The sequence below is a fragment of the Xiphophorus couchianus genome, chromosome 4 (genome assembly GCF_001444195.1).
Source record: "Xiphophorus couchianus chromosome 4, X_couchianus-1.0, whole genome shotgun sequence".
In the NCBI taxonomy this organism is placed as follows: Eukaryota; Metazoa; Chordata; class Actinopteri; order Cyprinodontiformes; family Poeciliidae; genus Xiphophorus; species Xiphophorus couchianus.
Window position 1 is genome coordinate 35,381,102 of NC_040231.1, and position 23,747 is coordinate 35,404,848.

The 23,747-nt window shown below is 43.4% G+C and overlaps 1 protein-coding gene across 1 annotated transcript; it reads left to right on the forward strand.

Annotated features, from left to right (window-relative positions):
• The first annotated feature begins 4,188 nt into the window (after positions 1-4,188).
• On the forward strand, positions 4,189-10,487 carry cpa5 (carboxypeptidase A5). Its single transcript, XM_028013762.1, has 11 exons — positions 4,189-4,323; positions 5,536-5,617; positions 5,733-5,867; positions 5,959-6,063; positions 6,155-6,256; positions 7,255-7,356; positions 7,443-7,553; positions 7,649-7,739; positions 8,074-8,273; positions 9,894-9,978; positions 10,179-10,487. Exons 1-11 carry the CDS (start codon positions 4,232-4,234, stop codon positions 10,364-10,366), a joined length of 1,293 nt encoding a protein of 430 aa, XP_027869563.1. The 5' UTR covers positions 4,189-4,231; the 3' UTR covers positions 10,367-10,487.
• Positions 10,488-23,747: the final 13,260 nt, after the last annotated feature.

The window sequence follows — 23,747 nt, forward strand, 5'->3', positions numbered from 1 at the left end:
CATTCAGGCAATGTAAGCTATTGATAGGTCAACTATTGGTAAGTTTGGGGAAGAGAGGAAGGTGCACAGTCATTGTTGAAAGACATCTGCAAGTAAGAAATCAGTGTGAAGACATGCTAGCTTTATCAGCAGCCTTCTTCACTAAGCCCGCTCTATGTCATCTGAGATACAAAAGATCTTGTTAATTGTTGGGTATTATCCAGAAAGACGAGAGGAGAAACTTGCCACAGGCAGAGAAAACTGCATTAGATTAGATGTTTCGGCAGACACGCATTGTTTGGGATGTGCATAACGTATCCAGGGATGATGTGCTGCAGCTGTAGAGAGGAAGAGCATTCCAGAGGGCAGGGAGTGTGACACCAAACGCTCTCAGTCTGGGGTGAGGAACGAAGAGCAGTCCAGTGTCAGAAGAGAGACGTGAAGTTGAAGACAGTCACACTGTACATTAGAAGAAGAATTATGTAACTGATCTGAAGGAAGCCTTGGACTGTTGCCATGGTGCCAGGTGGGCAAAGTTTTGTAAATATTGGAGTAAGACGCAGATAAAGTGATTCAGTGGGTGGAAGCATGAAAGTGTTTCTGTCATTTGGCACCTGGAGATATGAGTAGATAATATGTGAGTGTGGAGTCCAGGTTCAGGAACACTGATGAAATATCTGTGGGATATTTCTAAACTACCTGAATCCTCTGTTTATCTTCTTTTTCTAAGTCTTCTGATCACAACCAGGGAAAAGGCTTTATTGCTCCTGCAGATTGTCTGAAAACATGCTTCCTATATCCCAGCAGTCCAGCCTTCTATTTTTCTATTATCTATTTTTTCAGATTCTGCTATTGTTCAGCTTTTCCCACAGACAGCTATTTTTGTATTTATTCCACCCAACCCTGACACATTTTTAGATTTTTGAATAAACGCATAGAGCTAATTGTTGTCTGGTTCAGTATTCACTCACAGAATCTATATTTTATTTTAACTACGTATTTATTGCATGAAATGTATATTTAGTTATTATGTTAATGTTGCTTGTAGATAATATTGTTGCCACACTTACAAGGCTATTTATTTTATATCTATTACTTTTTAACCTTTTGAAAGAGACTTTCTTGCACATATGAAAGTATGTTTTTCATTGTACAAGGAAACATGTTTATATTCTGCTATTGATGACTAAAATTGTACTTGAACTCTTCTGGTTTTTCCTCTCTCCGGCTGTCTCCCTTCAGAAACAAGCTTAAATATCCACAGTGCCTGTGTTTCCTTCAGCATGCTCAGTATACACACATCTACTCCCAGGTTCTGCATCACCACTGGATTGAAAATGCGGCTCAGAGTTAAAAGACTAGTCATTTTCATACGTCCAAATTATTTTTATGACTCTCTGGAACCCTGTATCGTTCAGCCACCAGTCACCAGTTAGCCACCTGTAGTGTTGCAAAGTCTAAAATTAAACCTGTCTTATCAGCGTGTGACTGCAGGTCATGAGGACTTCCTGTTTAGACAAGGACCAAGAACACCTTCTGCTTCTCTGTTACGTGAATCCTGCAGCTGCTTTTTTTCCATCACACTATTTACATATCGTAGCTTATCATCTTGGCTGACTTAGTTTTGGGGGGAAAAAACCCAACGCAAAATAAAAAAAGACAGGCAAGAAGAAACCTAAGACAGATTGCACTGGAAAAGATGTCAAGGATTCTGAAAGATATGTAGTCATTTTTTTTTAGTTCATAAATAAAGACATATCTGTGAGCAAATTGCATATCAGAATCAACTGAAAGTTGACTCAGTGTTTAAATGTATTTAAAAGTTAAAATGAATATGAGGCTTTATTTAGCCAAATGTTAAGACATGCAATATTTATAACTTTAATGCTTTTTGATGAGGTATTTATTAAGATATCTGGTAAAACATATCAGTAATAAATATGAACCCCATATGACAAATCATATGGGGTTCATATTTATCATCATCATTATCATTTATCATATTAATCATCCTCTCCTTGGGCTGCCACCTTATCGTGGTGGAGGGGCTTGAGTGCCCCAATGATCCTAGGAGCTATGCTGTCTGGGGCTTCATGCCCCTCGTAGGGTCACCAAGGCAGACAGGTCCTAGATGATAGTTACGTAGTCTTTCTTTATAGATGTCACAATGAACGTGAAGTTGAGTTTTACAGCATTTTCATTCTGCTCTACGGCAGAGTTGTCTTGCAGATCTAACTGTTTGTGCATTTCTCCATGGAGATTTCTTCCTACCAGACACAACCTTCACCATTAATAGGGGCAATGGAATCAATAATATCTGAGACTTTAGACTGAAAATCATTTACCAACTTATCTACATCATTACAGCTTAAGGGTGAGGAAGAAGAGTAGATTTGATTAAAAGTTTCTGCTGTGTTTTCAGTGAGAGAACGTTTTGTGATGGTTGCTGTTTGTATAAGTGGGTTAAAAGATAAAGAACTTTCAAAGATAACAGGAAGTGATGCGACAGGGCGACATCAGTTACAGAGACATTGGAAATATTCACACCCTTACTGATAACCAGGTCCAGTGTGTGTCCTTGAGTGTGTGTTGCTTGTTTGACATGTTGTGTTAGACCAAAAGTCTCTAAAATATTAGCGAGCTTTTTTGCCCCTCTGTCTTGGGGGTTGTCAACATGAATGTTGAAATCACCGACAATTATTAAACAATCATAATCAATACATATGAGAGATAGAAGCTCATTCAAGTCAGTAAAGAAATTTTCCACAAAAGTTGGAGTTTTGTATAGAGTTACTGTCAAAGTTCGTTTGTGGCCTTTAACCTCAATTCCAAGATACTCAAAAGAGGTGAAGAGACCCAAAGAGATTTTACTACAATTTATGGTATTCTTAAATATTGAAGCCACGCCTCCTCCTTTTTTATGTTTTCTATTATCACTTAAAAAATTGTAGTTAGGAGACATTGATTTTTATCACTATTTTATCATTATTATCACTCAACCATATTTCTGTCAGAAACATAACATCAATATTAGCACCTTCTCACATAGGCTGCTCCAGCTCCGCTGTCGTAGGGACAGATACAGGAAACCCTTCCTGCCACATGCCATCTCACTGTACAATAAAAGCTAAATCATTGTTCTGCACTAATCAGTCCGATTTTGCACAACTGCACTGTGGCACACTTGCTGTACATATATTTACATATACATATCTACATTTTTTTAAAATCTTTGCAAGGACTGCTCTTAAGTTGCTTTTATATTAATAGCATTTCATATTTTTACAATTTATGGCATTTTATATTTTATTTTTTTTATTTTTATTTTATCTACAACTAATACTCAGTGGTAGTTGTTATTGTGTCTTGTCTTTATGCTGTAACTGCAAAGTAATTTCCCTGCTGGGATGAATAAAGTACTTCTATTCTACTCTATTCTATTCTATTCTATTATGCTCAGTGATGAAATCATTAATTAATACAATCTACTGGAAGCCATATCAGTAGAATTAATTAATGGTCCATGTTTTTGAATGATCATTTGTTACTTTACTGAACTTTAACAAACATTCATCATCTGTATAGCTTTTAATGTTCATAATCAAGTGGTGAGTTATGCACTTAAAAACACAGTTAATTCGTTCTTACTGAGATTGCATTTCTGCTGACTCAGACTGTATAAAATATTTTACAAGAATTTGATGCTGCTTCACTAAATTGAAAGAGAGGAAGCTGAGACAGACTGTGTACAGTGGTGGTTCAATATTGAGCAACACTTTTAGCAACTAGTGAAGCACAAAGGTCCACTGGATCGCTCTGTTGGTCCTCCGATCCCCGCAAATATCGAAGTTATGCGGACATTCAAGAATTTGAAACAATGACAAGGTCACACTAAATATTTCACTGGAATATCAGATAGAAGGCAAATAAAAAGGTGAAAAGATAATGAAACTTAAAGTTCAACTTCTATTTGCTGAGTAAACAAAGAAATAAAATACCTTTTTGATTTCTGGAAATGACTTGAGAAGCTCTTAAAAAGGACGAAAACATTTTTGCTACTTTAGCCGTCGTAAAGCATAAAATAGCTTATTTGTTTTGTGAAAACTGAAGAAATACTTCTCCAAAAAGCATGCAAGTATGTGAAAGGAGGCTTGGGAACGGGAGCAGCCGGTGACACTCCTCTGACACAGGGCAAGGTCGAGGTGAGCACACATGACCCCGCACGCTTCGCCATAAAAGGCTAGTTTTGGCCATGACCAGTTCCACACAGTTGGTCATGATGAGGGGACTGATCGCATTCGCCGCTCTGTTTGTTGCCGTTCTCGCCAAGGAGACCTTTGAGGGGTGAGTCTTCACAGCATCACAGGGAACTACGTATTTACCTTTAGAAGTCATTAGAAGACCTCAGGACTGAACTGGTGTGTCCACTGCTGCTCAAGAAGACGTTATCAGCTGTAAAGGAGGTGCAGCTCACATAACTGTAAATAATAATAATAATGATAGTGATAAGGTAGATTCCATTTCTGGGAGGTATTTGATAAACTATGGTACCCAAGTACATGGATAGCCTTTTTCCATTTCAAAAGTCTAAAGAAAATATTTATCTCTATGTACTTAAACCTATGTGTATCGTTACGTTTCATTTAAGTATTTTTTTCCAATATTGGAGATTAGAAGTCCTAAAGATGCTTACATTTTATTTCTTTGTATGTTCTGAAATGTTTGTGGTTGAGCTATTTCCATTCATGTTAATTCGGATTCCAGTTTGCACCAGTTAATCTTAAATTATGGCAGATTATGGCCTCCAACGTGCTGATTATAGGTGTGATTTATTGTCGTCATATAACCACATTTTCTTACAGTAGGTGAAGCTTATAGTGCATGTGGAATTTTCTCACCTGGAACAGATAGGTTGATTGATGGTTGCTAACCTTTGTGTCCTTTTTCAGAAACCTGGAAAACTTAGAAATATTTCATAGGTTACATTGAATTTAAATGTTGACGATTAATTAGTATTTGGATTGACTGAGGATTCTGGTTGGAGTTGATCAAAAGACCTACCAAAGCTGAATTTCAAAGCTTTTGTTTAAACAAAATTTGAACAGGAATTAAAATATCCGATTTTCAATTAATATTTTTTGGGCTAGAAGAGAAGACTCTTTGACCTTATTTAAAAAAAACATATAAACTATTTAGAAGGTAGGACTTTGCTCATTTATGCAGGATTCTATGCAGTTTGAAAGGAATGTAATCACTGCACATAAAAAAAAACACAACTGTCCCTGACATATCACATGCCTTCTTCTAGATCACAAGTTGAGTATGAACCTTTTGAAAGTTTTAGAATGTTTTCCCTTGCAGGACAAAATAAAAACCCTCACAAATCAAAGTAAATTAAAGGCATCCAAAACTTCCATTTTCTTGTAATAGTGGAGGGCCAAGCATAGATGATGTGTGAAGACTTTGTATTTCAGACATACGCCATCACTCCAGACGGAGTATGAGCTTCATGATTATGTTTTAGTAATATTTCTGTTTTTCTGCTCTCATTTGTAGACACCAGGTGCTTCGCATCGTCCCAAAGAATGAGCTCCAGCTGTCTCTTGTTAAGAACCTGGAGGAGATGATGGAATTCGAGGTTACTGATATCCTACTGACATTAGCTAGGCATCATATTTTTGGTAAAGAGTATCCATATACAGTATATTGTGTCTTCAAACTGTATTTGTACTTCTTTTAATGTTTCATTTCAGCTGGACGTCTGGATGGGGGTGACTGGTGTGTCCCACCCTGTAGACATTAGAGTTCCTCCTCACACCCTGGAGTCTTTCAAGAGTTACCTGGACAGCCTTGACCTTGAGTACTCTACCATGATTGAAGATGTCCAAGTACCAGACCTTAATGTTCCCCACTAATCTAGGATCACTGAATCATTTTTTAAAAATATAATGTAAACATGAGTTGTATTTGCTCTCTTAGGCCATCTTGGATATGGAGAGGGAACAGATGGAGTCTGCTGCTCGCTTAGCTCAACCAAGGAACACTGACAGCTTCGACTATGCCAACTATCACACTCTTAGTGAGGTTCGTGTGCACATTTTGCACTAAGATGATCATCATGTTTTGAGTGTTTTGAGCTGATACATGGAGATTGAACATTTTTCAATTCCTTCAGATCTACAGTTTTCAGGACATGCTGGTTGCTGAGAATCCCAACTTGGTCAGCAAGATAGTGATCGGTCAGAGCTATGAGGGCCGTCCTCTTAATCTGCTCAAGGTAAAGAATCATCTAGAGGATTTTCCTTGGAATGTTTAACATCTCCTCATGAAAGGTTGCCAGAATGTGAAGTAAAATTGGTTGAACTGAAGTAGCCGATAGACTGGCTTGTAAAACTATATTTACTCCTTGAACTGTTTCACATAATGCCATATTACCCCAAAAATGTCAAAGGATTTCATTGGAATTTTGTGTGATAGACAAACTAAAAGCAACAGTTAATTTTGAAATTGAAAATAGTACATCCAGACATTTATGCAATGACTGCACCAACTAGAGGAGCTGGCGCCTATCTCCAGCATTCAATGTGCAAAACACAATCCTAGAAATGTTGCCTCTTTATCCTAGGGTAACACAGACACACACAGATTAAAAGACTATTAATGTTGACTCTCAAACCTAAGAGCGAGTGATGTTAATTTATCTAACAAGCATCAATTTGGACTGTTGGAGAACAACTTAAGCATGCACAAAGAAAAAGTAGAAACTTCATGCAGACAAAGTCTTGGTGCAAGACAACACTGCTAAAAGCTCTGCCATAGGTCATTGAATTCCTGTGAACTGTAGTCTGCCTGTAATTTTAGCAAATGGCAGCTGTGGAAGTGAACAAAGCCAACAGACACTGAAAGCCATTCAGTTTCTGTTGGCCCCGCTTCCAATTTCTGGATTGACATTATCAGCCGCCTCATTCGACTCAGAGTTGCAGAGATTCTGTGCTCAGGGGAGGGCATCTGTCTACAGGACAACTATTGGTCGAACACTTCAAAAATCTGGTCTTGAGAGTGGAAAGATGAAAGATCAGTCTAAGTCCAGATCCAAGTCTATTTGAGATTCTGTCACAAGGCTTGAAAACTGATGTTCACAGACACATCCTCTACAATCTAATTTAGTTTAGGTTTTAGTTTTCCAGGAATCGTAATGTTCATCTTCTAAAGTTTCAAAACAAATACTCTACCATGACTGCTACTCTCCTTCTCTTCCCATGTCTGACTCTTTAGTTCAGCACTGGTGGAAGCAGTCGTCCCGCTATCTGGATCGACACTGGAATCCACTCCAGGGAGTGGGTCACTCAAGCCAGTGGGCTGTGGTTCGCCAAGAAGGTTGCTTCATTCTTGACCCTATGGTTACCTGAACACCGAAATGTCAGTGTTTTCATTGACAGTGTCTCCTTGGCTTTTGCCACTAGATTGTGACAGATTATGGAAATGACTCTGCCCTCACCACCATCCTGAACAACATGGACATCTTCCTGGAGATTGCGACCAACCCTGATGGCTACTACTTTACCCACACCTCTGTAACCCAGTCAATTTATTTACCAAAACATCTTGAGAGAAACTTTAGTCATGGACATCAAAAATTGCAAAACTCCAACCATCCATATGTTTTTAGGACCGTATGTGGCGAAAGACAAGGAAGCCCAATCCTGGATATTCCTGCTATGGAGTTGATCCCAACAGGAACTGGGATGCTGGATTTGGATGTAATGTCTTTCTTTTCTATCTATTATTTTCAGATGCATGCTGGGTGACCTGTTTGCTCCCCACTGAAAATAAGGATTCAGATTTACAGTTTTCATCTTTACAACTTAAATGGCCAATTGGTTGTCGCAGGTTATTTGTCAATGCGACCACCAGGGGGTACCCAAAAAACATTATTTTGCACATTTGCACTGTTGAAAACAGTGCAAATGTGCTGACTCACGGGCAACTTAATTAGTTACACCTGTTCAGTTGGTTGTCATCACAAGTAAAGAATCAGCCACATGTAAGCAGTCTAATACCTTAAGGTATCTGTGTTTGTCATGTACCTCCTAGTACCTGGAGCCAGCAGCTACCCCTGCTCAGAGACGTACCATGGACCCAGCGCTTTCTCTGAGTCTGAGGTTAAGTCCATCGTGGACTTTGTGAAGTCCCATGGCAACATCAAGGCCTTCATCTCCATCCATTCGTACTCTCAGATGCTAATGTATCCCTACGGCTACACCACCACTCCAGTCAAGGACCAGGCTGAGCTGGTACAAAAAAATCCTCTGTGGCAGTTTTATTTTTTTCCACACTGTACCACGGTAAATTACCATACAGTTCTGTGTGGACTCCAAACCTTGACCCAAATGAAAACTCTCCATGAAACTAAACATTTAGAAATTCTAGAGCACCTCTACATATACTGACATACTTGGAAAAGATGTCTAAAAATTCATCTTGTATTTTAGTGGCATAATCTCACAATATCCTAAACTTTAATTAAACTTTAATCTCTTTAATCAATCAATTAAGTTTATTTGTATAGCACATTTAAGTGCTTTACAGGATATAAACACAAAAATAAAAAGTCATAAACACAACATACAAATAAGAAACTAGTAACAAACATTATGTATTGTTGAGTGCCATAATCAAAATCATCAATAGGCATCAAATATGTTTAATTCATTTAGTAGGTAAAAATTCACCCTTTATTTAATTATTTAATTAGTTCAGTACATTTACTTATAGACACCCAACAACTGCTACATCCAGGATGTTTCATCTTTCTGTTGTCTTTTTAGACTGATGTCTAGAAACTTTTAACAACTAGTCCATGTCTTCCTGTTCCCCAGACATACATACATGTATGTCTGCAGAAATACATATCTCCTGTGATTAGCTGTGGCTACTCACAGCCATTTTCTAATTCTTAAAAAAATACCTTGTGTTGATTTTCATAAGTCTGGAAATGGGAACAACAAAGTTGTGATTTTCAACAACAAAGCAAATCTAATTCTATGACAAAATTGACTGACTCTTTATGATAAATGGAGGGAACCACGAGGCAGCTGCACATATTCACACAGAATAGCTTTACTTAGTGAGAAGGAGAACAGGCACAAGGGAAAGAGTGCAGTAACTTGCTAATCAAAAGGTAACATTGTCTGGGACAACAAATAATTTGCCTCTCTTCTTAAAATGCTGCAAATCAAACTTTATTATTCCTTCCTGTTGTTATTTCCCAGATAAAACAAGCTAGCCCAGTAGCAAATAAAAGAAGTAAATCAGTTAAGATTGAGTTTATTTTTGCAACAAAGACCTCAGGTGTGTCTGGTGAGAACTAAAGATACATTTATGAATTCAACGTCCACCAATTGAGCATGGTAGAGGAACTGTAAGGCTGTGGGTCTGTCTTGCTTTCAACCCCACTGGAAACTTTGGCATTGCATTGTGAACTTTAATATACCAGGAGACTGTGGAAAATCTCCTGGTATATGGAGATTTTATGTTTTTAAATCTATCAATAAACTGAAAATATATTGGCATCTTGACTTTTAGCATGATAATAATCCAAAAGGGTAAATCAAAAAGGAGTCATCACAAATCCCTCTCTATGTACTGTATGTTCAAACCTTATAAAAGAGCTGTTGATTTAGGAAACAGAGAGCACAAAATATTAATAGCACGACTGCAAATGTGTTTCTCAACAGTGGTTTTGTAAAAAAAGAATAAATAAATAAAACGTTAAGACTATTTACCATGGTATTTTCATCATATTGCTTAAGTGCGGAGGGTCCAGCCTGCAGAATATGTATCAGAAGTTTGACAAAAAGATTAATGATAATCTGTGAAAAGTAAACAGAACTATTAATAACGTGTCTTTGCAGCACGCTCTGGCAGAGAAAGCAATCACCGACCTGGCCTCCCTGTATGGTACTCGCTACAGATACGGCAGCATCATTGACGTCATCTGTAAGTTTTAGCCTCTCAACCAACAGATACGGACTACTGTTTATGTAAAGACGTACATGTTTAGTTAAGACATGCACAATGTAAAAGCTGAGCAAATTAAAGAAAATACATCACATCAATGTCCATGTTCATGGATTTAAGAAGCTGCTCCTTTAAGTTCAATGGCTCTCCTTGACTTAACGTCTTTGTTTTAATCCCAGATCAAGCCAGTGGCTCTACTGTTGATTGGACGTATGAACACGGCATCAAGTACTCCTACACCTTTGAGCTGAGGGACACCGGTACCTACGGCTTCCTGCTGCCTGCCAAGCAGATCATCCCCACGGCTGAGGAGACCTGGCTGGCTCTGATGGCCCTCATGGATCATACCTACAAGAACCCATATTAATGTGGACAGGACGGAATTCCAACTACTGTCTCTTTTTCAGTGTAATCTTTGAGGTGAAAACTAAATTTTAACACTATAAAAAAGAGAATAATATATCAATAAAAAAGCACACCAATATAAACCGATGCTGTGTTTGTTTCCAATGCACTTTAAAGAGCTTTGAAGGTTTTCAGTTTCATACCAAATTCATACAGTTTATTTTCACAAAACTTGATCATTAGTAGACAATGGCATGTTCTTGTTTTATTATCATGTTTCCTGGATCTTTAGGACAAATTGTGACAAAATGCAGTTAAGGAATTTCTGAACAAATACAGGTTTGGAAACAGATCACCTTAAACAGAAAGACGCTTTAGAAACAGCATGACACTGGGTGATTATTTTAAGATTTGAGATCCTTATTGCTGATAAGTGCAGCCAATGTGACTTATTGGCTGAAGTGACATTTCATAGGCAAAACTATGTTGTTACAGTGTGTTTAAGTTAAATGACGTGAGTAATAATACTTCCACTAATCCACAAATGCGCTAATAACGTAACAAATTTTAGATAGGTGCGTTAGCATTTTTCACTTATCATTTACTTAGCTTTCCCTAAATTAAGTTTTCCTGGGAAAATTTTTTTTCTAAAGTACCAATAAACTTGGCAGTTTTGTAAACTTTCAGTTGAAAGTTACTGGTGACTGTAGCTCTGTGGGTGGAGTAGCCATCTTGTGATTGGAAGGTTGTAGGATCAGTTCCAGCTTCCTCCTGTCATGTGTCGACGTGCCCCTGGGCAAGGCACGTAACCCCAAATTGCCTACCGATCTGTACATTGGTGTATGAATGGGTGAATGTGACTCTAGTGTAAAGAACTTTGAGTGGTCAAGATGATTGGAAAAGGGTTATATAAGTTCAGTCCATTTTCTTCTGCATAAACTGAAGTTTGGTTTAGCAGAACTAATATTTATGGGTTTTAGTTAGCAATGCTCACCACAGTATTTTTATTTTCAAAAAATACGTTTTTTGAGAAACTTATTTTCAGATTTTCAAGTATTGTTTGTAAAGATTTCTTATTTTGCCGTTTGGTTACACCTAAATGTCTCAGATTATCTAATAAAACATATGATTTTGCATTGAGTCAAACAAAATCCTATTATTTTTACTTCACTCTTATTGAGGTGCAAGAAAGAAGGCATACTAAGCAAAGTGGGGGGGAGGTAGTGAGGAAAGGGGCAACATCCAGTGAAGAAAAGGGATCACCCTGGACACTACAAAAACATGGCAAACACACACACAAAAGAAAGAAGGTGCTCCAACAAAACACACAAGACAAGACACCGCCACCACAGAACCTCAGTCCCTAAAAGAAAAGCAGACACTAAGGCCTTTTCATGGCCGACCTCTGATGGCAGAGCCCTGGCGGCCATGTAGGATACGCCCAAGTTTGGCTTGGGCAATATGCCTTCTGTTGAGCCTGCCATAGCACCCCTCATTGTGGTGCCAGATGAGGCTTTTAGAGCTAATGCCAGGTGTCATCATTCTCAGTGTCGTGTGACAGATGATCTGCTCTGTAGAGCTTATGACTCAGGGTCTCGATTGGGGCGACTTGGTAACTCATTGTCTCATTTATTACTGGGTCTCTCAGCCTCTTTGGAGGGCTTGGTGATTGATGCGGCTACTCAAGGGCTGATGGATGCATCTCTTCATGCATTTGCTCCTTTGTCAAGGGAAATTGGCAATGTCCTGTCTACCCTTGTCCAGGCACGCCGCCAGGTTTGGCTGGCACAGTCTCCTCTGACCAAAGCCTGTAGAAGGACCCTGATGAGTCTTTCAGTGGTTCCTGGGGAGCTGTTTGGATCTGCTGCGCTTGCAGTCTTGGAGCGGTTGCCCCAGGCTTCTCGTACCAGGCAGCAGTTGGCCGGCCTTCATCACAGACAATTGCAGCGTCCTGCTGGGAGTGCCTCTGCATCTCTTTCGCACACTTATCCAGCCCCGTCTACACTCTCTGTGGGGCAGCCATGGCCTGGTGCAGGGCCTGGTGCAGGGCCTACTCATGGCCAGTGGGGTCTGACCAAGGGTCGGGCTCACGTCGCCTCTCAACCCAGGCAGTCCACTCGGAAACCCTCCCACCCTCTTAAGAGCAGGGGGGCTCGGAAATGACGTCACCAAGCTGGCGGTAACTCAGGGTTACATGCTACTGTTCCATCGCCGCCCACCTGTTCCTGGTCGAGTCAGGATGATTCACAACCAGGTAAAGGCTCAAACTCTGAGCCACGGGATAGACGTCTGGCTGGCCAAGGGCGCTATATTGCCTGTTGACCCCCTGCAGGATCCAGGGGGCTTTTAGTCAAAGTATTTTTTAGTCCCAAAAAAGACTGGCGGACTCCGCCCAATTTTGGACCTGAGAAGTCTGAATATGTTTTTGAAGACTATCCCTTTCCACATGTTGAGCATCAGGGTTGTGCTTCAGACAATCTCACCAGGCGACTGGTTCACATTGGTCAACTTGAGGGATGCATACTTTCATGTCCCAATTGCACCAAACCATTGGCAGTTTCTCCACTTTCCATCTCAGGGAAAGCATGTTCACTTCAGAGTACTTATATTCGGTCTCTCTCTGTCCCCACATGTTCACTCGGTGCGTGGCTGCGGCCCTGTGTCCTCTGCAGGCCAAAGGGTTGAAGATTCTGCCCTACTTGGACGATTGGCTCATCTGTGCACTGCAGACACATGCACATTACTCCATCACATAGACCTATAGGGTCTTCGTGTGAACTGGCAGAAGAGCAACTTAGTTCCATCTTAAGAGGTCATGTTTCTTGGGATCACAATGGACTCCCTCACTATGACTGCTTGCCCATCACCCCAGCGTGTCGAGGGCATTCTGCAAATGATGCCCGCCTTTCTGCCTGGCCATGCATCCCCCTTTATTGCTTACCTTCATCTGTTGGGCAAGCTGACTGCTGCCACTACAGTAATACCCCTGGGACAACTGTGGTTTCTGTGACTGTGGCTACTTGATTTCTGGCTACATTATAAAACGTAGCTAGAAATCAAGACAAGAAAAGTCTTTCTGAAAGAAGAGTTGGTTTCTGTCTAGCCTAAAGCTAGACCTATTCTCACACACTGCACAGTCGCAGGAAACTGCTGGTGTTCCCTCAATGCCTCGCATCACTGGCTAAGTGGCGAGATGCAGGGTTTGTGACAAAGGGGGTTCCACTGGGATCGCTGCCGTCTCGACGAGAGGTTGTCTCTACCGACACATCCATCACAGGATGGGGGGTGTCGTGGCAGCAACAGATCGCCCAGGTGACATGGTCTTCGCGGGACAAACGGCAGCACATCAACACCTTGGAGTTGGAGACTGTGCAGCGGACGTTGCAACACTTCCTCCCAGGCCTGTGCGGAAGGCATATCCTGGTGCGGTCGGACAATACTTCAGTGGTTTTTCATATCAACCATCAAGGGGGAACACGGTCGATAACATTGCTGAGGTTGACCCAGAAGCTCTTCACCTGGGCAGCCCCTCTTTTTGCCAGCCTGAGGGCAGCCCACATTCCAGGAGTACAGAATGGGCCGGCCGATATGCTGTCTCGGGGATGCTCACCACCGGGATATTGGAGGCTCCTCCCGGAGGTAGTGGGGAACATTTGGGAGAGGTACGGCAAAGCAGCTGTGGACCTATTTGCGTCCCAAGAGACAATACATTGCCCGCTTTTGGTTCTCCCTGGCAGGCAGTACCAGTCCCCTGGGTCAGGATGCACTGGCACACGACTGGCCGAGAGTGCTGCTCTACTCTTTTACGCCGCTTCCCCTGATAAGCCCAACACTCCTGAGAGTCCTACAGGAGGGGCATCAGGTCCTTATAGTTACTGAAATTATCATTTCAGTATTGTGTAATATTTTATAGGAAAAGTTTTATGTTTCCCAACCAAAATTTAAAGCTACATCCATCCATCCATCCATCTTCTTCCGCTTATCCGAGGTCGGGTCGCGGGGGTAGCAGCTTCAGAAGGGAGGCCCAGACTTCCCTCTCCCCGGCCACTTCTTCCAGCTCTTCCGGGGGAATCCCGAGGCGTTCCCAGGCCAGCCGAGAGACATAGTCTCTCCAGCATGTCCTGGGTCTTCCCCGGGGCCTCCTCCCGGTGGGACGTGCCCGGAACACCTCACCAGGGAGGCGTCCAGGAGGCATCCTGACCAGATGCCCAAGCCACCTCAACTGGCTCCTCTCGATGTGAAGGAGCAGCGGCTCTACTCTGAGTCCCTCCCGGATGACTGAGCTTCTCACCCTATCTCTAAGGGAGAGCCCAGCCACCCTACGGAGAAAACCCATTTCGGCCGCTTGTATCCGCGATCTCGTTCTTTCGGTCATGACCCAAAGCTCATGACCATAGATGAGGGTGGGAACGTAGATCGACCGGTAAATCGAGAGCTTCGCTTTTTGGCTCAGCTCTCTCTTCACCACGACGGACCGGTACAGCGCCCGCTTGACAGCAGATGCTGCGCCAATCCGCCTGTCGATCTCCCGCTCCCTTCTTCCCCCATTCGTGAACAAGATCCCGAGATACTTAAACTCCTCCACTTGGGGCAGGACACCCCCCCTGACCCGGAGAAGGCACTCTACCCTTTTCCGGCTCAAGACCATGGCCTCGGATTTGGAGGCACTGATCCCCATCCCGGCCGCTTCACACTCGGCTGCGAACCACTCCAGCGAGAGCTGCAGATCACGATCTGATGAAGCCAAAAGGACCACATCGTCTGCGAAAAGCAGAGATGAGATCCTAAGGCCACCAAATCGGATCCCCTCAACACCTTGGCTGCGCCTAGAAATTCTGTCCATAAAAGTGATGAACAGAATCGGTGACAAAGGGCAGCCCTGGCGGAGTCCAACTCTCACCGGAAACGAGCCCGACTTACTGCCGGCAATGCGGACCAGACTCTGACACCGGTCATACAGGGACCTGATAGCCCATATCAAAGGGCCCGGTACCCCATACTCCCGGAGAACCCCCCACAGGGCTCCCCGGGGGACACGGTCGAACGCCTTCTCCAAGTCCACAAAACACATGTAGACTGGTTGGGCGAACTCCCATGCACCCTCCAGGACCCTGCCGAGGGTGTAGAGCTGGTCCAGTGTTCCACGACCAGGACGAAAACCACACTGCTCTTCCTGAATCCGAGGTTCGACTATCCGACGGACCCTCCTCTCCAGGACCCTTGAATAGACGTTGCCAGGGAGGCTTAAGAGTGTGACCCCTCTATAATTGGAGCACACCCTCCGGTCCCCCTTTTTGAACAGGGGGACCACCACCCCAGTCTGCCAATCCAGGGGAACTGCCCCTGATGTCCATGCGATATTGCAGAGTCGCGTCAACCAACACAACCCTACAACATCCAGAGCCTTAAGGAACTCCGGGCGGATCTCATCCACCCCCGGGGCCTTGCCACCGAGGAGCTTTTTAACCACCTCGGCGACCTCGCCCCCAGAGATTGGAGAGCCCAACCCAGAGTCCCCAGGCTCCGCTTCCTCAGTGGAAGGCATGTTGGTGGGATTGAGGAGGTCTTCGAAGTACTCTGCCCACCGACCCACAACGTCCCGAGTAGAGGTCAGCAGCACACCATCCCCACTATAAACAGTGTTTGTGCTGCACCGCTTCCCCCCCCGAGACGCCGGATGGTGGACCAGAATCGCCTCGAAGCCGTGCGGAAGTCTTTCTCCATGGCCTCTCCAAACTCCTCCCATGCCCGAGTTTTTGCCTCAGCAACCGCCCGAGCCGCATGCCGCTTCGCCCGCCGGTACCCATCAGCTGCTTCCGGAGTCCCACAGGCCAAAAAGGCCCGATAGGACTCCTTCTTCAGCCTGACGGCATCCCTCACCGAAGGTGTCCACCAACGGGTTCGAGGGTTGCCGCCGCGACAGGCACCGACAACTTTGCGGCCACAGCTCCGATCGGCCGCCTCGACAATGGAGGCACGGAACACGGTCCACTCAGACTCCATGTCCCCCACCTCACCTGGGACGTGTTCGAAGTTTTGCCGGAGATGGGAGTTAAAGCTCCGTCTCACAGGGGATTCCGCCAGACGTTCCCAGCAGACCCTCACAACACGTTTGGGCCTGCCAGGTCTGACCGGCTTTCGCCCCCACCACCGGAGCCAACTCACCACCAGGTAGTGGTCAGTGGACAGCTCCGCACCTCTCTTCACCCGAGTGTCCAAGACATACGGCCGCAGATCCGATGAAACGATGACAAAGTCGATCATCGAACTGCGGCCTAGGGTGTCTTGGTGCCAAGTGCACATATGGACACCCTTATGCTTGAACATGGTGTTCGTTATGGACAATCCATGGCGAGCACAGAAGTCCAGCAACAGAACACCGCTCGAGTTCAGGTCGGGTGGGCCGTTCCTCCCAACCACGCCCCTCCAGGTCTCACTGTCGTTGCCCACGTGAGCGTTGAAGTCCCCCAGCAGAACAAGGGAGTCCCCAGGAGGAGCACTCTCCAGTACCCCCTCTAAGGACTCCAAAGAGGGTGGGTAATCTGAACTGTCGTTCGGCCCGTAAGCACAAACGACAGTCAGAACCCGTCCCCCCACCCGTAGGCGGAGGGATGCTACCCTCTCGTTCAGCGGGGTGAACCCCAACGTACAGGCGCCGAGATGGGGAGCAACAAGTATGCCCACTCCTGCCCGACGTCTCTCTCCCTGGGCAACTCCAGAGTGGAAGTATGTCCAGCCCCTCTCAAGGAGACTGGTTCCAGAACCAAAGCCATGCGTCGAGGTGAGACCGACTATTTCTAGCCGGAACCTCTCGACCTCACGCACTAGCTCCGGCTCCTTCCCCACCAGAGAGGTGACATTCCACGTCCCAAGAGCCAGTTTCTGCAACCGAGGATCGGACCGCCAGGGTCCCCTCCCTTGGCCGCCACCCATCACACAGTGCACCCGACCCCTTTGGCCCCTCCCACGGGTGGTGGGCCCATGGGAGGGGGGGCCCATGTTTCCTCTTCGGGCTGAGCCCAGCCGGGTTCCATGGGTAAAAGCCCGGCCACCAGACGTTCGCCATCGTGCCCCCCCTCCAGGCCTGGCTCCAGAGTGGGGCCCCGGTGACCCGCGTCCGGGCGAGGGAACACCAAGTCCAATGTTTTTACTCATCATTGGGGTCTTCGGGCTGCACTTTGTCTGGTCCCTCACCTAGGACCTGTCTGCCTTGGGTGACCCTACCAGGGGCATGAAGCCCCAGACAGTATAGCTCCTAGGATCATTGGGGCACTCAAACCCCTCCACCACGATAAGGTGGCAGCCCATGGAGGATGGATGGATGGATGGATGGATGATAATTGGGAGTCATTTGTTGGCTGTAGTCTAGTTGTTTTCTGTATTTTGTCTGTGGTTAATGTGTATTTTTGTGCTTTGTTACAGTTTCGCAAAAGAAAAAACAAATCAGAAAAGAGTTGCAAAATAATACAAAAAACTATCAAGGACTGGATTATTTTCAACTCAAGTGTTAGCTAGCTGTCTAGCTTTGTAAGAGCAACACATCATCAGGGCAGCATAAGATTAGTTTTGTTGTTCAGGGAAAGTCATTGATATGACGATGTCAATATGTTCCTTCATAAAAAAAATTATAGATTTACTTGGATGTCCAAAACATTAAATCTTTCATTCACACAGTTCTGAGTCAAATGGAGATAAACCTGCAACTCAACAGGGTCGGGTTATGGGTTTTTAAACACCAGAAAAATGCATGTAAGTGACTAATGCCAAATGATAATGCTGACAATGAGTCCGTTGAAAAGAAGAACCTATAACCCGTTGTTCAAAACCAAAATATTCAGATATATTAAAATTAAAATAACACACACACCACTACTCCCAGATTCTGCCTCATTCCTGGATGGGATTATAAATGTTGCTCAGATTAACAAAACTGCTGATCATTGTCACTCTCTGTATCATTCATGGTCATGTAACCCAGGCTTTTCCTCTTTAACCCTGCAGCTGGTGGAAGACACCCAATAGACTCTGCGTTGTGTTTGTGTGAGGGTGGGATGTGTTCCGTGCAGGAGAGGAATCAGACAGGCGGCTCTTCTTTGTGGGGAGACTTTGGCGCGTTTATTTCGTCCACCTTACAGGCAGTAAACACACTGTCAACATTCAATCGTTTTCTTTTTACAAAATAATCAAACATCACCAAAACAAAATGTAATTTGTACTTAACACGCAAACTGAACAAACAGAAATAGATCGGTATATTAATGTAATGTATATTTTACACAGAGCTAGCAGAGCTGCTGCTTACCTTACAGGCAGTAAACACACTGTAAAGTAGTGATGTGTCGGTCACTAACGATCCGGCTCTAAGAGCCGGCTCTTTGAAGTGAATGATTGGAACCGGCTCCACAATGGGAGCCGTTTTAGGATCCTATTTGGGAGCCGGGATTTTTTCTACAGTATATCGCTGTCTCTCCGCCTCCCTGTCCTTGTGCTTGTGCTCTGCAAGTGCCAGAGCCGATAGTTTTTCCCCTGTCTGTTATTGCGCAATAGTCAGCCCCGCCCATTCCTCACAACTCCCCTGGGCCGACTACTGACCAGTTCTCTGTCTAACAGGTCCGGAAAATCTCTGAGACCTGGGTATTACCCTAAAAGAGATCTATAAGAGATAATCTATTCAAACTGGTGGCGAAGGCGATTCGTCTAGCTCTAACTACCTCCGATCCAGAAGCTACGACCCTTTACAGTTAAGAAACAATCAGCTGAGTAGCCCTCGCAGCTGCATAATTCCAATAACCACTTCTGTTAACGTTAGCTCGCCTTCTAAAATATAACTCGCTCTTGGAACCGGCTAGATCAATTTTAGTGACTTGGATATAAGTCCCAGGGTCGTTATTTACACTCACTAAAGGAAATTATGAAGCCACCTATTTACTAGAATCATGTACATTCGTTTTACCTCAATTAACAGAACTGAAAATTTATTAAATGACTCAATTAATCCCAATGTCCACCAACCTCATTAGAATTGTATAGTATAAATTTATTGAGCAAGCTTAAGCAGGGATATGTGACATACAAATCAATAATTAGTTGTATATAATTCCAGAGCAGTATAATAAAATCAACATGTATAACCATACTATCCTGTCTCTTTTCCCTAACCTATGTCGCAAGTTCTGGGATGGACTTTTACCGAGCAGATTCAACTCACGCCCAGTTGATGGTGGATCTTGGCAGCAGAAACATCCAGAATCCTTGGTCAGAGTCTTTGTCCTTGTGTGGAAAAATCCTCCATAGAATAGATGCAAAGCAGAACGGGTCCAAATCCTTCGAAAACCCAGCTCTTTATCCCTCAGGGACCTTTGTCTTTTCCCCAAGTCTGTTGCAGAATTAGAGATTGTTGGGTTGAGGCAGGGCCGACAGTCGAATCAGGAACCAGGGCTGGGGCGGTAGGATCTTGTCCCTTCTTAGCGGCGCGAAGTCTCAACTTTCCCGTGGCTCCGAGGTGCGGTCCTCTGCTGTTCTTCAATCTGCTTCTTCGTGTTGACTCGTCTCCAGCGCCGCAGACTAAGAACGGTTGCTTCCTTATTTCAGCCCTCTTTTATACATTTCTCCACCATATGTGTGTGCGGACAGTTTGGTCTACGTGACTTCCTGACCATCTGCTGAGTCTCGTGGAAAGCCCCAACGGCCCCCAACCTGTTTGCTGAGTCTTGTGGAAAGTCCCATCTCTCCCCAACTTGCGACATATCCTGGCAGCCGGGCCTCACCCATCATGCTGACTCTAATGTTATAACGTCCTCTCTTTTCTATAACTCTCTTTTCTGTTACAAATCATTAACCATATTCAACCTGTACTAAAACCATTTGAATTAATTTTCAAATCATTGATATTCATTAAGAATTAATCACATCTTTCAGCTACTATAAATCATCAAATCTAATCATTACATTGACTATAAATCATCAACCATAATCATTACATTGTTGTTACCATTACAAATCATTATTCAGAAATACATTTCAGAGAGTTATTTAGTGATTACTTATACACATATTACCGATTGTATTCATACATGTTCAACTTAATTATTATTTTAATCAAACCACAAGATTGCTTTATTTCTCTCAGGCCTTTATGCCCTTTTTCTGCGTGTACCTGGAAAGATCTCATAACCCCATGCCAGTTTTCTTGACACCCCACATCGTTTTTTTTTGTCCTGCGGTGCCTCGCTGTCTCTCCCCCCCTTCTCCCTCTCCTTGCGCGTTTTGCTCTTCTGCCAGCGCTAGAGCGGAGAGTTTTTTTCCCTCGGTCGGTCCACTGCCCTCATGTCAAGCGTGTGCTCCACACATCTGACCAATCACACATAGTTTCAATTAATAATGTGGCGGGAAAACACTGAAAAAAGAAGTTTATCTCCACTTTTTTTGTGGAAACGGCAGGCAATTGGCCAAGCTGTATAGCGTTCGTCGGCAGGTGTTTATGTACAGACACTCACTCAGCGGTCAAGAAGCACAACAGAAAGAAGGGGAGTCAGTGTGAGAACTGAATAGGTGAAAATAAATGAGTGACAGAAAACGGAGCAAGATTTGGACTCATTTTAATGCTACATCAAGCTCCAGGGCAGAGTGCAGACTGTGCAAAGTCAGCATTTCCTATCTGCAGGCTCGACAAACAACCTGCACAGGCACATGCGGACATCACACGCATCGGTATTGCTATAGCATTGTTATGCGGCATTTTTACTCATCATAAGTGCTTAACAATGTCAATAATGAAACAAAATATTATAAAACTAGGTTTAAGCTATTAATTAATTAATAATGCCAAAAATATATATGGGGAGCCGTTTGGGAGCCGAAAGAGCCGGCTCTCCACAGTAAGAAGAGCCATTAGAGCCGCATCTCGAAAAGGAGCCGAAAATCCCATCACTGCTGTAAAGAGTACGGCAGTTCGCGCACAAAAATCCCCTGCACTACGGTGTCCCCGGCAGGACAAACATGTCAGAATTGTGGTAGTGCCAGCAATTACAGAAAACAACAGCACACTCTTTTGGAACATTTATGCACTGATTTACAGACACATTTCCTGACTTTCAGCCAGATGACCTGCAGTGTTGCAATGTCTAAAATTAAACCCATCTTATCAGCCTGTGTTGTACTGACAGAATAAGTGGGCGCTGACTGCAGGGAAAGAGGACTTCCTGTTTTGTTGTTTGCCAAAGCAGAATGTGTTGGAGAGAATTTTGATTTCAATTAATTTTTAGGAATAAAGGCAGCTGTTTAATTTTGTACTGCAGTTTCAGAACTAAGCAGAAGCTCATATCAAAGTCGATGTCCTTCGGTAGTTTTGGTCGATCAGGTAGGAACTGGCTCAGCACATGGACCAGGAACAAGAACATTTTCTGCTTCTCTGTACATCTATGTGAATCCTGCAGCTGTTTTTGTTCTCCATATCCTTCTTTACATATCGTAGCTTATCAACTTGGTTGTGTAATTATGTTTTGTTTTGTTTTGTTTTTTTGCAAACCAAACAAAATAAATAGGTGCGAGTACACTTGACACCAATTGTATTAGAAAATAATGTCAAAGATTCTCAAAGACAGGTAGTATTTTTTAAGTGTGTAAATAAAAACATCCAGGGGAGAAAATTGCATATCAGTGTCAATCAAAAGTTAACTCAGTGTTTACATGTTTATAAACTTTTAGCCAAAACCGGATTCTGATGTAATGACATGAAATCTCACTGTTTGTTGGCGTATTGCAGAGAAGTTGTTAAAACATGCAATATTTACAACCTTAGTTTTGGTGTTTATTAAGATATGTGTGAAAACATGTCAGCAGTAAACATGAACCCAACATGACAAATCCCTTTGTTTACACGTCAGTCCACCAACATCTAGGACTGTGTGTGCTTTCAGATTGCACAGAAGCGTTTCCAGAACCAAAGGGGCGTGGCTTGCAAGTTGCAGATTTATCCAAATAAAATGTGTGGGATTTTCCTTCACAACCCTCATGCAAGCCAAATGTCCACACGCATTTCTGTTGTGCTCCGTCCTCAGCATGTTGTTACCTGCATTAGGTTCACACTGATCAACATATTTCAAAAGTGCTTCCTGAGGGGACAGATCTTAAACAGCCTTTGAAATGAACCGATAATAATTCACAATTATTAATAGAGTGCTAATACTTCAGAGATTTAATGTGGGACTCAAATTTTAAACCTTTTCCTTTTAACTTGTTGTGGAACTGCCTCTGGCCTAAAACGAAACACTACTGCAGGGGTGGCCAACCAGACAAAGACCAAGAGCCACATTTTTTACCAAGTTACTGCAAAGAGCCACATCATATGCATTGGGCACACATGAACATCAACCCATCCCTTCCTCATACTCATACTTTTGCTCAGCCAGATTTATTGTAAATTTCACACACTATTTTAACACTACAAAGACCACAGGCCAGACATTTTCAACAATGAACACTGTGCACGTTCTCATGCAAACAAACTCTGTTTAACCAAATAAACAAACAATAATAGAACAATTTACAATACATTTATACCTTTTTCCTTTTATTATGTGCATTATATGTGTTATTTAATGGGACTTATGGCATTCCTTGTCTTGAACAATCCTGTTCAGATCTGGCTTGTACTCCGTTGTTGTCACTCGAAGCAATTCTTTGACATGGATGTCGGTCAGAACAGACCGATGCTTCGATTTCACATGTTTCAGGGTAGAAAACACAGACTCGCAGACATATGTTGACCCAAACATTGACAGTATCTTAAGTGCAGCTCGTTTGACATTGGGATATTTTTCCTTTGGCACATGTTTCCAGAATTCAATGGTCCCTTCCTTTAAAGCAGGTTTCAGTTGGTCCTCCTCACGAAGATCAATCATCTCCAACTCAGCCGCACACTCATCTATGACTAGCGGGGCTTTCAAACAGTCTGTCTCAGCATTAAATGGGTCGACAAGGAATGTAATCTGTGGCCTTTTCAGTTGTAGATCACAGAACCGGGCCACAAAGCTTTTGTGCAGGTTTTCAACCAGTGTTGCATATCTGGCTCTTTGCTTGTTCAGGGTGGCACTGGTGACCTGCCCGCTGGCTTTTAGTAGAGTGGGAAAATGTGTTAATTTCCCTTTTGAATGTGCGCCTGGAACAAATTCAGTTTGTTGACAAATGCAAACTGTTGTGATTTAAACTCGACGGACCCAAAGCGTGTGAGCACACGAACAGGAAATCAGCCAACACAGAATAATCAGAGTTTACTTATTTTATTCTTTTTAGCGCTAAAAAGAAAGAGACGCTTACCCTTACAGGCTTATGTGGATGTCAAGTGTAAAGGCCCGAATCTATACAGTATCTGCTCAAACACGGAAGACACCTTGCTTATATCC